Below are 15,038 nucleotides of genomic sequence, written 5' to 3'. Positions count from 1 at the left end.
ATCACCTGTTTGAAATATTATGTGTACATAAATAGATTTCTACATATAAAATTTAGTGTGTATTAACCCATATCCATGCAAATAGCGTCGTAAAAGTAGATAATTTTTAAAGTTAAAAAATTTGAACCAGTACGACTTAATATTTCTCCAAAATCATCAGGTGATATCATCTGTTTTAACAAGCCTTGAAAAATTATGTTAGTTACTCCACATTTATATATAATACAACGATAAGATAAAAGAAAGATCGATGATTCTGGTTATAGATAACGGTAGAGTGCCTCCTGAAAATCCATTACATACTTTGCTATCATCATGTATGTGAAACTCTGTTTTCAAATAGATTTAAAATATCCTACGATCCTCATAGGCATATTTCACTTAGTAAGTACCACATTTAAATTTTTCCCATTTTTTAAATTTGTTTGTAGCTTTTTTTACTGTTTCGAATATACGAAATCGCACTAGATTTGTACGTTTTAGAAGAAGTGATTCAGTTCAACCAACTGACTTACATAGTTCTAATAAACATGTTACAGCTGGGAATAATAGTGAGTTTGTTCGTGGGGGCGTGCAGAGTAAGTACCTTCCACCCATCTTCGCTATTTCACTGTTTTCCTTCCAGCACCAACACGTCTGCCTCCTTCCGTGGTTGTGCTTCACCGCCCCCATCTTCTGCATGGCCACCGCCTACGGCACCCTCTACGTAGCAACCGGAGACTGCATCCAAAGCATCATAAACTTCGTCTTCATCGGTACCACCTCCCCGACCCCCAATTCCATCTTACTAACCAAAGCTTTCCAGTTTTCTTCTGGTCCTCGTGGTACATCGTCTTCAAAAACTACCTATCTTTGAAGAACACACTCAGGTACTCCCCCTTCCGCGGCTACAGGTACTCCTCCACGCTTAAAAGCATCAACAACGAGATCCTGTAGCCACTTGTCGCTCCCACCTGGATCCACTTGAGATAACGTGGTGAGACCTGGCACCACTCGTCCCGGAAGTCCCCCGGATTATCGCCGAAACCCTGCACGTTCCTCCCGATAAGAAAAATGCGCAAATTACGTTGAAAAAAATTGCAGTTGAACCAGAACGTTGCACGTTCTATTTATACCCGCGAGTTAAAGCTTTATCTCGGTGTTTTGAATTTTTTTTTCGATACATTTTTATCCAAACTGTTCTCATTATAAGTTGCATCACCACAGATAAGTGTCACGTTGCGATAATTGCTGTCAACACTTCCTGACGACGACCCGTCCGGGAAAGGTGTGCGGTACTGCCGGCGATTTCGGCGTCCTTGCTCCATGCGTGACACGAGTGTCTCTCGTCCTTGAACTCTGCCTCCAATTTCGGGCTAAACGCACCGTCTGAGCAGTACCGTCTCAGCGGGGTACTAAAAAGGGTCCGTGTCGTGCAAACACAGAGGTCAGTGATGTTTACGCTAATTATCGCTCTATTTTGCTCTCCTTGACCCTGAACGAACCCGCGTACTTTGGTTTTGTCTAAAATAGTTTCGGCAGTACTTGCACTTTGCCGGTACTACGGCGATAGCTGGTGATTGAACTTGCCGCGGGTTCAGATTCACTAATTGAGGGGCACGACCAAGGAAGAGATCTTGTATCGGATTTTTTGCTCTGTGATACGCTCAAGACTTATTTTCTCGGTTTGTTTTGTTCATGTTTTCGTAGATGAGTTATGTTTGTGTTTATAAATAAAATGGTTTTTTAAAAATAGATGTTTGTGAGTCTAGTGTTCATAGATGTTAAGTAGGGGGGGCGAAAGAATTTATTCGGGTGATAAAATTGTTTCGTAATTGCGTTATCGCGGGGAGATGAGTCCAAAAAAAAAGATGGATGGAAAGTTTGAACTTCGCAAAGGTTGTGCAAATTCTTTGTTCACGTGATTAGGAACGGGTGATAACGCAAAAAAAAAAGTCAAAAAAGAAAGAGACTTACGTTGAAGCTTTATGGTACCGCAGTTTCTTCATAATTTAATATTGGTACCTAAGAGAAGAGAGGAGGTGTCGCTAATGAGCAAGCGACTTTGTTGTTGAGTACTGAATCTTGGTACGTCGATGTACTAATTGGACGTTTGTTTACAAGAGTGCAAACAAAACCAGTTATCATAATAGACTTTACTTCTAGTAAAATTAAAGAATAATAAGTAAACTCATTAATTTTCTGCAATCCTGTGGTCAAAGTTTATGGGTGATTATGTAATAATTGTCAGTTAACCCGTTCCTAGAATTAGTCCCTAAAAATTGAAAGGGTACTTTTGAACCATTACACGAAAGAACTCTGATTTCCTCTTGGGATACGACTACAGTGAAATTTTAATTTTTTCTTGTCCTGCAGGATCCCCAAAATCCGCTTTGGTGTCTCGGTAGTACCAGATGGTAAAATCCTTGCGCCCAATAATTAGCAATAAACGAACTCCTCTGCCTCCCACGCCCCGGCCAAAGTCCGCTCAAGACAATCCGCCACTGTGATGAAATCAAATCCGCCCGGACACGTGCCGCCAAGTCAAAAAGTCAATCTATCTAATAGCCGAAACGCGTTGAGTCATCTTCAAATATGAAGAAACATCGAGTGATCAGCATTCGATCGAACGTCGCCGACCTCCATACATGTGACATGTATTTTATAAGTGTGTCCATCTCCCAGCCTCCGGCCAGTCGGTTGTTGCAGTAGTAAACGGGTGTTGATACAGTGATGTCTGAACTTTGTGATGTCTGTGATAAGGTGGCGAACGCTCGTTGAAGCCAGCATCTGGACGAATGTAGGAGTTTCGGGGAAAACATCAAGGTAACGAGGCCAAACGAGCTAGAAGCGTTTAGAATTCGGATAGTTCGCGAAGTGGTACCGAACCTCGAGGATCTAAATTTTTCACGTACCATTGCAATGACTTTTTATCGAAATAACTTTGCCAGATGGTTTCGGGGTTTGTAAAGGTGGTACTAAATTTAGACGAGTCTTTTCCGGTTTGGTTGGTATCGCCGGTCCGCTTTCCCTCGCGTACAACAAGTGATTGCCTTCATTGGCACTTTCTCCATGTAGGTACTTGAGTCCATCTCGGCTCGGTAATCTAATAAAAAATAACAACCAAATTATCGTCGTTGACCAAGTTGAACAGCTTCATTGTTTATAAGCAGATGCATGCGGAGTAATGGATGCATTTACGTGACGCTGACTCTTGCGTTTTTGCAGATGGATCTCCAGTATGTCTTTATGGTGGTGACGACGGTATTGGCAACCATACACAGCGTGAAGACGGACGAAATGTCAACCTTAAATAATTCAGACTCGAAGAAAATCTACTGCGGGAAGAACTTGTCGCAGACGCTATCCGCAGTGTGCAAGGGCAACTACAACACCCTTAACAAGAAAAGCGATATTGAGAATCGGGGTCGCGCGGTCGAGTCCCAGCGCGGCCAGGACTTTCCCTTCCGTAACAGGGCCATCGCGTCGTCCCTCATCACCAACTTCCGGCCTCGGAGGCGCCGGGGCGTGTTCAACGAGTGCTGTGAGAAACCGTGTTCGTACAAGGAACTGTCGTCGTACTGCGGCAGCAACAGGAAGCGATAGAACTGCCTTAAGTGACCTTGTGATGAAAATGTGATTTAGTTTGTGATAAAATTAGGTTTAGGTCCGCTTCGTCCGCTTCAGTGCACTTAAGAATTAGGAACGCACCATGTGTATCGGGAAATCGTCGCGGTATTTATTTAGTGACATTGTGATACGTTATTGTTGCATTTAGTCCTAGCCAGAGCGTGTAATAAATTATTCGAATTTTTCTAAGAGGGGGTTTCAATTGACACGGAACGGACACGTGTGGTCAACATTGTTACAGTGTTATCCCTACAATATCGAAAATACCTAAGGTTATCGGAGTAGGTACAGTTCATGGCATTTAGAAAAAACTAGTAAATATTTGTAGCTGATAGCTGTTATCAAATTAAAGACATTTTTACTGGTCGTTATTTGACTGTAGCATCTCGAGATTAGCATATTTTGAATTTCCTATTTATAGCCGGCGATTATGGACATCCGCGTGGAAAAAAACGCCAGAAAAATAAACGCGGAAGAGGTGAAAATGTCAGAATTCGTGGTCAAAGTTTGGTCCCATTTTTTCCGAAACGCTCGGTACATCGGCCTCTGTTTACCCCCGATGTACCTAGATAAGGCCTGTGTACCTACTTTCGCATACCACAACATTATAAACACTTATAATGAGCACACAGGGTCATTGTTTTCTCAACATTTGCGTTATTTATAGAAAGAGAAAAAATGGCCAGCCATAGCGCCAGACAGCTTATTATTACAATAGCTATAAATAATTGCTTTATCTGCGCACATTTCGGTTCTTGTCGATAAATAGGTTGTTGCTTGCATTCGCTCTTCCAATTTTCAGGTGGCCGTCGAAAATGCCCACGTGGCCCTAACGTGATTTATAATGGCGCCAATGATCAATTTTCTTAATGCGGGCGGCACGTGGGCGTGCACTAAATTCCTTCAATTGCACTTCTTAAAATAGATTACCGCTGATTTGAATTGCATCTATCTAATGGGAGAGAATTATTTCGGCGATTTTTGCGCGATCTATAACGTGAGTCTGCTCCTTTTTTATTGGGTTGATTGATCCATTGCCATTTTAATGACGGTAAATTCCTGTATTTATCCAATCTTCTGGACTCGCTTGAGGTTATTAATATTGACACGAGATGCTTCTGGCCCTGGTTACGTAACGCTTGAGAGAGGTCACTTAACTGCTCAGGGAGGCTTCGCTCGACGAGAGAAAGTACGCTTCCTACGCTGGCTTCCAACAACGAAAACAACCAATTTTAAAATGCATCACTTGAAGAAGAAGAACCTAATTAAAGATTAAAAGATTGAATCTGTGTTCAATGATTTATTTTCAGACTCATCTGTTCCTCTAAAATGTTCTCTATCTTTTGCTTCATCTGGTCTTCTAGACATCCGTAGAAAAAGAATTTCCTAGAAGGATCAGTTCACCAAAGTGATCTTCCTTTCCAGTGGAATATTTTAAAATTAGAATTAATCTCCACAGACCCACTTGTAAAGACCTGACTTGACCTGACCTAACCTGACAATTTCGCTGTTATTTTTAACAAAAACACTTATCAGCACTTTCTCGTTTGTCCTTCCAACAATTTCCTATTATATCTCGCGCCCCAAGTAAGCTATTGTCTGCAAAATCCAATTTAAGAACACATTCATCAGTTCTTTGGGTGTTTTTGGAAATTCTAGTTGTATGTTGGGTTGCCTAACCACGCACTAAAAAAATCTTCTTGCGCACCCAATTATTCGACGAATCGTCAACAAAGCATTTATTGATAGCCAGAAAGACTTTAAAGCCAATTACTTTATCTCCCTTTTTGTTAAAAAAATCTGGAAAGTATTATTTAGTTTAAACCTGGCTGCCTTTTTCACCGAGTGTAAGCTGACAAATTAGCCATTCGTAAAAATTGTTTAAATTTTGTCACTCTGTACCAATAACAGACTCCAGATTTTGTGACGCTGAAAAATAGTCGCTTCCTATTGGCGAAGCCATTTTGGTGTAGCAGAGGTTGTTGGAGCGAAGAAAGTGTTAATTAAAAGTAGGTACTTTTGTGGTATTTTTTGGGCGAAATTAACCCGAAAATGTTGTGTGAACGCCTGCAAATGTGTAGTTGCAGCCAAACTGACGTTAATTCCGCGATTTTTGCGAAATTCAAACACCGGCACTTTTGCAGATTTAAGGTAAGTAAAGTTTATTTTTATCGTAATGACGCCATAAAACACGAAATATTGAAAAAACAGGTCGTATTGGAGTTCATCATGAAGGTAAAAACCACGGTTTATCGAAAACAATTAAATTAAATTTGTGCGCTATGTGTAACATAACCTCACTTTAAATGAGTTAAAACACGACTAGAAGCTGCTTTATTTGAACGACTTATTCTAATATTCGTCGAACTGCAACACAATCACGACGTAGTTACATATATAAACCAACATTTTCAAAAACAGGCTATAATTAACCGAAACAAACCCCAAGCAGCAAAAATCGGGGTCCGCTAGTACCACCTGCTTGGAAAATTGCATCAAAATTTCCTTCGTTGCTGCGTCGTCACTGTTGCAATAGGCATTCTGGCACAGAATAACCATACGTTGTGCCGCCACACTCGCCTTCCCCAACGAAAAACAAATCGCAGCACCACAAATCTATAAAACAATCTCAAAAAAAAAACAAATCCGCTCCAAACTTACCACGAAGTCCATAGTCCACACCAAGTTGTTAATAAAAAAAGGTAGATTAAACTCCTCAAACATGAACCATAACGACGTACAGCTCGTTTCCACCACATGCAAAGCAATAATTTTATCTATGATTAAAATCTGGAAACTATAGTTGTCGTTGACGAATTTGATCAAATCACAAAGTGTGCTGTGGCACTTCATGCACTTCATCACCTTCGTGACGCACTTCGGATTCCTGATGACGTCTTCGAAGTGACTGTTCAAAAGACAGAAACGTTGTCGAAGCGCGCTCGCGGAGATGTGCAAATGCAAGACAAACCAGATGAATTTGTACTTGAGGAAGAAAATCCCGACGTTGTATTTGTAGAGGTGCCAGGTCATGACGCTGTCTTTAGTATACGCGTCGTAGACGATCGTAGAAAAAATGATCAAGTTCATGGTGATCATGCTAGTGGAGTGTTGGGAGATGCTGACCTTGATGTGGTTGTCGTTCGGGGGTAAACCCAAGAACTGGTCGATTTTTTGGAGCTTGGCGATGAAAGAGCAGTGTTTTTTTTCGTTGAGGAGGATGCGAATGGCGATGTCGTATATGTCTAAGAAGGCTAGAAGGATAGCGGAGGCGGAGTCGAGTAAAATCATGGAGGATTTGTACGTGGGGTAAATGGTCTTGAATTTACCGTTCAGAATCCATGTGGTCATGCACACAACCCCTGTTATAAAAACAAAACTGTATATTTTTCGAAAAATGTTGCTTGATTGTGTTGATGAGGTTACAAGTGGTATTGCAAAAATTTTGTGCACGGTGACTACTAAACGTGAAATTAGTTTCAGCCACATTGTCGTGGAAATTAAAGACTGTGTGGAAATGTTGATCTATTTCATTTAGTAAATTGTTGTTTCTGTACAATTTCCAAGGTGTATTAATAGCGTGAAGCGTGTAACTAGCGTTTTAATTTCATGGAATAATGAAATTTTGGAGCACCTACTGGGTATTGAATGTCCCGGCGCATCCACCATTTTTGTCGTTATTTCGGCCTTGACCCTGTTATTTTACGATTTTAAAAATTGATATTGTTTTAACGTGTGTCTTTCACGTCTGGAACTAATCGACAAAACACAGACAACACACTGATAAAGTATTCACAGCAGCGAAATCCTTATCAGTGTTTGCATGAAAATCAACGCAAAAATTAGCCAAATCAAACGATATTTTAAAATTGTAAACACGAATATCCTGATAGATAGCGTACGTACGATCAGAATCACATAACGTGTTATTAGAAAAACACTTCCATTATCGTATGTAGGTCATCTAAAAATCGTCCGTCATTACAAAAATAAGTAATTTTATTAATAGCTACAATACTAACATCCTAATCACAATTACAAGAATTACAAGCTTCCAAGGCCGTCACTAAGTGCTTGTTCTAGGCAACACAAATTTCCCCCCAAAGTGAAAAAATAGAAAAAGTGAAAATCATCTCGAAAGCACGAAAACAAAAATGCGTCCACACTCTAGACGAAGTCGGGAGAGACTAAACTTTGCTCGGTCGTCAATAACAAACAGTAAACACAAATAGCGCGTTTCGACCACATCCACAGCAATAATTTTGCCGATTATCAGAATCCGAAGGCTGTATGTCTTGTCGACGTTGTAATGAGGTCGAACGGCACATGGTTAAAACAATTTTTTCGAAGGGGTTGTTCAAGGATCTCGGTTAAGACCCGAATGTTTCTTGCTTTATCACTGACATCAAAAACTCTTTTTTATTTATTAAAAACATAGCTTAACAAGAACACAAACGAGTCTACTATTCATCGAACTGCAAAACAATGACAATGTAGTTACAAATAGAAGTCAACAACTTTAAAAACAAACTATAGTTGACCGAAACAAACCCCAAGCAACAAAAGTCGGGTTCGGTCAACACCACTTGCTTCGAAAATTGCATCAAAATTTTCCGTTTTACTGGATTCTTGGTGTTACAGTGGGCATTTTGACACAGAACCACCATCCGCTGGGCCGCCGCACTGGCTTTTCCCAACGAAAAACAAATCAGAGCTCCACAAATCTAAAAAGCGCGATTTACTCCAAGTTCTGTTACGCTAAACTTACCATAAAGTCCACACTCCAGACGAAGTTGTTCAAGAACGTGACTGCGTTGAAGTTTTCGGACGCGAACCATAAACACAGACAGGTCGTTTCAATTACATGAAGAGCGATAATTTTTTCTAGGATTAAAATCTGGAAGCTGTAGGTGTCGTTGACGAATTCGATCAATCCGCACAACATGTCGTGGCATTTCATGTAGTTGAGTATGTGTGTTTCGCACTTTGGGTACCTGATGATGTCGTGAAACCGGGCGTTTAAAAGGCAGAAACGTTGCCGGATCGCGTTTGCGGACATGTGCAAGTGGACTACAAACCAAGTGAATTTGTACTTGAGGACGAAATTCGCCATGTTGTATTTGTGGACGTGCCACCCCATGACCGCGGTATTAGAGTACAGGTCGCTGCAGAATGTGGCAAAAACAATGGCATGCATTGTGATAATACTCGTTTTGTATTGAGCAATACCGCTAAAGAAGTAGCTCTTGGTTGCTGATAGACCCAAAAATTGGTCGATTCGTTTCAACTTTTGGTAGAAGCGGCAAAACTGTTTTTCGTTGAGGAATATTCGAACTGTGTTGTCGTATATGTCGAAGAATGCTATTAGAATGCAAACCATGATATCGAGTAGGACGATTGAAGGTTTGAATATGGGGTAAACATCCCCGAATTTTCCACTCAGTTGCCAAATGCTCAAATAAATCACACCTAACATCAAGAGAAAACAGTACACTTTTCGGTAGGTGCTTGTAGGGTTGTCGGGTGACTTCAGGTATGGAATCGCTAAAATTTTGTGCAAAAATTCGACTAACTTGATGATATACATTTTAACGAGTGTCTGAAAATTTTTCTACAACCGTTCAATATTTTTATTGTTGTACGTTTAAAATTTCATTAGATACGGTTGGGAGGTAACATATTACAAACAAATGCGTTTTCATGACACGTCTTGTTTGCACAATTACTTTAATTTTTTTATTTACGGAACATTCCTACCGCTCAGGTCTACCGCTTACGAAAGTACCAAAGTTACCTAATTTACTTAGTCTTCAGTGCAACATAAACAAGTTCAGTTTAATTTGAAACAACAACATGATAAACATTTCAGCAGCAGCATATTCCTTATCAATGTTTCGTCCACCAGTTACAAAAATCTTTACACATCACTCTTCAAACTGCATAACTATGATAATGTAATCAAATATACTCGTCAACATCTTAACAAACAACCCATAATTCACGGGAAGAAACCCCAGCGCACAGAATTCCCTCTTGGTGGCCACCACTTGCCTCGAAAAGTGCATCAAAATCTCCCTCCTTTCCTCATCCCCTCGAAACTCCTTGTACAAATTCTGGCACATCACCACCGGGAACTCCGCCTGTTCGTTCGCCTTCCCCAACGAGAAGCAAATCAAAGCCGCCCCGAGCTAAAACCACTCCAAAACCAGTGTCCCCGACACTCACATACTCACCATAAAGTCCACACTCCAAAGAAAATTGGTCACGAATGCGGCGATACTAAACTTCGCTTGGTCGTCAGTGACCGACAGCAAACACAAATAGCTCGTTTTGACCACGTTCACCGCAATAATCTTGTCGATTATCAGAATCTGAAAACTATACGTTTTGTTAATGTTGGTGATGACGTCGCACAGCATGAAGTGGTACTTCATGCAACCGACCGCCTGCACTTCAGGACTCGGGTTCCTGATGAGGGCGAGGAACTTGCGGTTGATGAGGCCGAAACGGGTGCGGAGTGCGGTGGCGACCATGTGCAGGTGCACGATGAACCACATGATTTGGTACTTGAGGACGAAGTTGGGGGAGTTGTACTTGGCGAAGTGGGGGTTGGAGTAGACGTCGTAGGAGACGGTGGCGAGGAAGATGAAGTGGATACCGAGGAGGGCGCGTCTGTGGATGGCGACGCCTTTCATGAAGTAGTTGGGGACATGGGGGATGTTTAAAAATTTGTCGATTTTGCGCAACTTGGCGAAGAAGATGCGGATGCGGTTGTCGTTGACGAAGGTGCGGCTGATGGTGTCGTAGACGGCGAAGACGGCGATGAGGACGGCGGCGGAGGCGTCGAGGACGACGATGGTGGCTCGCGAAGAGGCGTAGAATTTTTCGGACTTGCCGGAGAGTTGCCATAGGGTTAAATAGACGATGGAGACGATTAGTATGAGGGCGTAGTATTTGTGGTGGGGGTTACGCGAGTCGGGGTAGGTCACGGCTAGTGGAAGGGCTAGAATTTGATGGACGCCGAGGACGAACCAGTCGAAGAGTTTTAACACTATCATGTTACAAACATTTTTAAAACAAACAAAGCTTTTTGTTTGTGGCTTGGGTTCCTGGAAGCTCGTTAATTTAGATAAGTGATCTAAATCCAAAGATCGCGTGACTAATGCAAGTCTTAATGAAAAAAATTGTACTGTGGTAGAAACCAAGTGGAACACTAAAAGTTGGTTCGCTTTCCCCTCCGGAACGTTGATGACGTCGTGCCAAAAAATTATCTAATATCAATTTTTAAAATTCGGCGTATTTATTGTTTCGAAACATTGGGTTACGACGAACCCTGTCTTGTGATATTTTTGTTTTGCATCAAGAAATGAAAAAAAGCGCTTAATTCGCTCTGAGATGTCTTAAAGTAGCTCTTTATCGAGCCAGATAACACGTAAATGTGGGCGACGACATTTGGAATTCGTACCGAAAATAGAGATTGCCAAATTTAATGACAAAACGCATTATTTTGACATGAACTCTCGGAATTACGTCTAATAAATCAAGAGAATGTGCTAAAACTGCAATAAATTAATTTGTTTGTGTTGATAGCGACTGAAGAATGTCAGTCAGATCAGCTCACGCTGAATATAAGGTAATCATTGTAAAAAATATTTAAAAAACGAATTTTCGATTGACGTAATCACTTTTACTATCCACCAGAAAACAACATCATTAATTTTTGGTGAGTTATCAGCTATTTACAAATAAGCGAAGTTTTGAAACGCAGAATTGACGAAGGATTCGGCCATGTTAGGTGTCGAACTGGAACACTATGATTAAATAGTTGATCACGTAGGTGAGGATTTTGAGGAACGTCTTTTTGTCCAAAACCAGCTCCGAAGGGCAACGAAACTGCGAATTGACCATCCCGATTTGTCTAGCGAAGTGTTTCACAAGTTTCCTCATCAGGGTTTTATCTTTGGTGCTCCGTATCACGTTCTGACACAGCAGAAGCGTGGAATTTGCTTCTCGGTTGATTTTGTCGCACGCAAACAAAACCAAAGCGGCGTAAATCTGGAAAAATCGTTCAAACAAAAGCGATTTTTTGCCAAAATTGGTACTACCAAAAATGTTACGGTCCACAAAATGTTGCATATTATGTCCGAAATGTGACACATCCCCCCGTGTTGGAAATAAGTGTAGCAGTAGAAAATCGTTTCGACCATGTATAGAGCGCACATCTTCTGTAGCATCAAAATTTGCCAGCCGCAGATTTCGCCTAGACTTTCGAAAATCTCGCACAAGGCAAAGTGGCACTTCATGCAGTTGAAAGTTTGTCTAAAACTTTCATGGTCTTCAACGGTAACCAATTTCTCGATTTTTTTATTGAGGAGAACCAGTCGATTGCTAACGGTTTTACTAAAGTCGAAGAACCACAAAACAAAGAATGACAACCACTGCAAAAAAAATATATTCACGAAGTTGTATTTATAACTGTCGTAGCCGATGTTTCTGATTTTGGTGTACATATCGCCAGCGCAAGATAATACAAGGAAACTCTGAACCACGATTTTGGTTCTAGTGGTTTTAATTTTGCAGTCGTTTTTACCCACTGCTAGAAAGTTGTCGATTTTTTTCAAGACCCGTCGAAGTGTGCAAAATTTTTCCTTGTTGAAGAGGAATCTCGACAAAGGGTTTATAACACAAATTGCTGCAACCAGACAAGACGCTAACGCGTCTAAAACGGCAACTGCAGACGGCGTAGAAACGTATATATAAATTATTTTTCCGACGAGATGCCACAAGTAGAACGCTATAGTTACCATAGCGCAAGTTATTATACAAATTTTTCTGTAAAGCGATTCCGCCATTCTGAAAAAAGTACGCTTAAAGTGGCCCGTTTTTGTTGAATCAATTGAACAAACAATTTCCAAATAACTTATATTGATTTTCATTATTTAAATGTACTCGATTAACTTGTTTACACTTTTGCTTCCTATTTACGAATCAGTAATCGCTGATTTGTTGTGCAAACTTGTAGGATTTTATCATCTAAGTGCAACAACAATTGGTTAATAGGATAATTTTGATGAAATTGGGGAAAAGTTGCAGACGTTTGCAGCGTTTGAGGTATAGGTGACACGTTAAATACCGCTGTATTCTGAGTTGCTTACTTTTCCAAGATAAAAACTAGTTTTCAACAATACAGTTTATTTCAATTCAATTATCAAACTGGAACACAATTATTAAATAGTTGATAATATTTCCAGTCATTCTTATGAACGTTTTGCGACTGACACGGCCTTCGTCAGGGTAACAGATCTTCGGATTGACGATCCTTATCTGACGCACAAATTGTTTCAACAACTTTTTCAATCTGGGGTCCACAGAAGACATCCTGATGATATCCTGGCACGATTTAGCCACAGCCGTCGCTCGATTGTTCGCTCTATCACAAGAAAACACCAACAAGAAGCCACAAATCATAAAAAAAATTGTCACCCATAGAACATAGCAGAAAGCTTCGTTTATGTGAAGCAGTATACCTTTGTGCGACACCAAATAGAAAAAATAGATGGACGCAACTATATACAGCGCGAGCATTTTTTGCACCAGGACGAACTGGCATCCGTAGAGACTGCTAATATTCTTCATTATTTTACTCAAAACGTAGTGGACTTTCATACACGTTAGTAGCCTCGGAATCGCCAAATCTTTGTCACCACTTTTCACGATTTTGTCGATTTTTTGGTGCAACAGTTCGAACCGTTCGCTAATTTTAGCAGTCAGGTTATAAATTCGTAACACGAAAAGTTGCAGTCGGTACAAGTGAAACAAGGCGGCGAGGTTGTACTTGTAGTTGTCCCATCCGTAAGCACCCTTCCTGGAGTATATGTCTACGGCGAAAGTCAAAAAAGCAGCACAGTGTACACAGACTTTGACAAATTTTGAGTCGTCGTTCCGAGTTTTGGCGATTTGAAGAAAATTGTCGATTTTTTCGAACGAGTTGTGATTTTTTTTAACCTTGTCGTGATGGAGGATGAGGGTGGATCCAGTGTTGAGGATTAACACAGTGGCTGCTAGAAAGTCGGCCGTTATATCCATCGCTGCACTTGTTGTTGGAATCACCCTGTACAAAGTTTTAGTTTTGCCAACGATGTCCCACAAACCAAATAGGAAAGTTGTGGTGATTGACACACAAGCGAAACTTGTTGTTATTGTGGAGTTTTCAACGAAACGACGTGTTTTAAACATGGCGAAGACTACAATACAGTGAATCGATGAAGCACCATTGTTTGTTGAAATAATACAATTACTCAAGGATTGAATGACTTTGTATGCTTTTATTGTCACGGAACGGTAAAATTTTCAAGTTTAAAGAGCAGTACTGTCGACTTTGTCGTCCGTAGGCACCACCGAATTAGCATAGCTTCTGGCATCTCCGTTGTACGAAATCTCAATCACCCCTGATTTGACGGTGTTGTACTCAGCCAATTCTTCGTAAAAATGGTACATAGCTAGCTGCCCGTAGCACATGAACACTAAAACCGTCTCATTAGCAAAAACCCACACAACTCACCAACTTTACGTGACAGCACGAAGAGCAGCAATATGGCCCCGTGCTCGAACATGTAAATCCCGGAGAAAATCGTCACGATCAAAACCACAACAGACCCCAGTAGCACATACCACAGGACGTATTTCTCTTTCGCCTGAAACCAACTCTCAGTGTCAGCCACCTGCACCCGTACTCACCCACTTGCATCAACCCAATCAGCAGCAACACCCCGTTAAACAGCGACAACAACCCCACGATTAGACACACGCTGAACATCGTGATGGTCCCTTCCATTCCCAAGTGCCTGCTCTGCCCGGTGTTTCGGATCGCGGTCCCGTTGCAGAAATGGGTGACGTTGCAGACGGCGTCCAAGGCGTCAGCGTGCTCCCCTAGTCGGTGCAGTGCCTCCTTGCTTTCCATGTCGGAGGATAACTCGATCAGCGAAACCACGATTTCCACGCTGCCTTCGAGCTAGAAAAAGGGTTAGTTTTTTTTCGGGGCTGAAGACGTACTCACTAGGTTGAGGAAGGACATGATGATGGCACCGGTCTTCAAACTTAAACACAGGCAGAAGTGTCGCGTCATTTTTCGAAGTTCGGGTGCGTTAGGTGGTGTTGAAACATGGGTGACGGCCAAACTGAGAGGGTTTATCGACGGCGAGAGACGCCAGACTTCTTGGCGCCCTGGAAGATTTGTTTGCTGGATGTGGGTGTCTCTTTCTGGCAGCTAGGGTATTGATTTTGGAGGGGTGAGTAGAAAATTTAGAAAAATATTAACCAGCAGGTTTTTAGTTTCAGCGGTTTCAATTCGAAAATTGACTTCCTAAAACAGACTTCATGACTATAATTTTCAGGTGACATAATTTCAGGCGTTCGGACTACGACAGAAT

The 15,038-nt window shown here is 41.3% G+C and overlaps 3 protein-coding genes across 5 annotated transcripts; 2 read left to right on the top strand and 1 right to left on the bottom strand.

Annotated features, from left to right (window-relative positions):
• The first annotated feature begins 260 nt into the window (after positions 1-260).
• LOC135123296 (uncharacterized) lies at positions 261-1,734 on the top strand. Of its 2 annotated transcripts, none has more exons than XM_064047831.1 (4): positions 261-384; positions 432-551; positions 626-755; positions 806-1,734. In XM_064047831.1, the coding sequence occupies exons 1-4, from the start codon at positions 316-318 to the stop codon at positions 934-936; spliced, it is 450 nt and encodes a 149-aa protein (XP_063903901.1). In that variant the 5' UTR covers positions 261-315; the 3' UTR covers positions 937-1,734. The 2 variants fall into 2 exon arrangements, with proteins under 2 accessions (XP_063903901.1, XP_063903893.1); XM_064047823.1 differs by having other exon boundaries at positions 266-384; positions 432-578.
• A 653-nt stretch (positions 1,735-2,387) lies between these two features.
• LOC135123285 (LIRP-like) lies at positions 2,388-3,798 on the top strand. 2 transcript variants are annotated; one of them, XM_064047810.1, is made up of 2 exons: positions 2,388-2,805; positions 3,208-3,798. In XM_064047810.1, exon 2 carries the CDS (start codon positions 3,208-3,210, stop codon positions 3,583-3,585), a length of 378 nt encoding a protein of 125 aa, XP_063903880.1. In that variant the 5' UTR covers positions 2,388-2,805; the 3' UTR covers positions 3,586-3,798. The 2 variants fall into 2 exon arrangements, with proteins under 2 accessions (XP_063903880.1, XP_063903871.1); XM_064047801.1 differs by lacking the exon at positions 2,388-2,805 and adding an exon at positions 2,845-3,053.
• A 10,040-nt stretch (positions 3,799-13,838) lies between these two features.
• Positions 13,839-15,009, bottom strand: LOC135132748 (uncharacterized). The gene is made up of 5 exons (XM_064060944.1): positions 14,983-15,009; positions 14,666-14,875; positions 14,351-14,620; positions 14,180-14,303; positions 13,839-14,132 (listed from the first exon to the last, which is right to left on the bottom strand). The coding sequence occupies exons 1-5, from the start codon at positions 15,007-15,009 to the stop codon at positions 13,966-13,968; spliced, it is 798 nt and encodes a 265-aa protein (XP_063917014.1). The 3' UTR covers positions 13,839-13,965.
• Between the last annotated feature and the right edge of the window lie 29 nt (positions 15,010-15,038).

The sequence above is a fragment of the Zophobas morio genome, unplaced genomic scaffold, assembly GCF_036711695.1.
Source record: "Zophobas morio isolate AGI-343-1 ecotype UQ-CSIRO unplaced genomic scaffold, CSIRO_AGI_Zmor_V1 ptg000002l, whole genome shotgun sequence".
NCBI classification, from domain to species: domain Eukaryota; kingdom Metazoa; phylum Arthropoda; class Insecta; order Coleoptera; family Tenebrionidae; genus Zophobas; species Zophobas morio.
The sequence above is the reverse complement of the archived record's forward strand: the minus strand, read 5'-3'. Positions and strand labels throughout refer to the sequence as shown.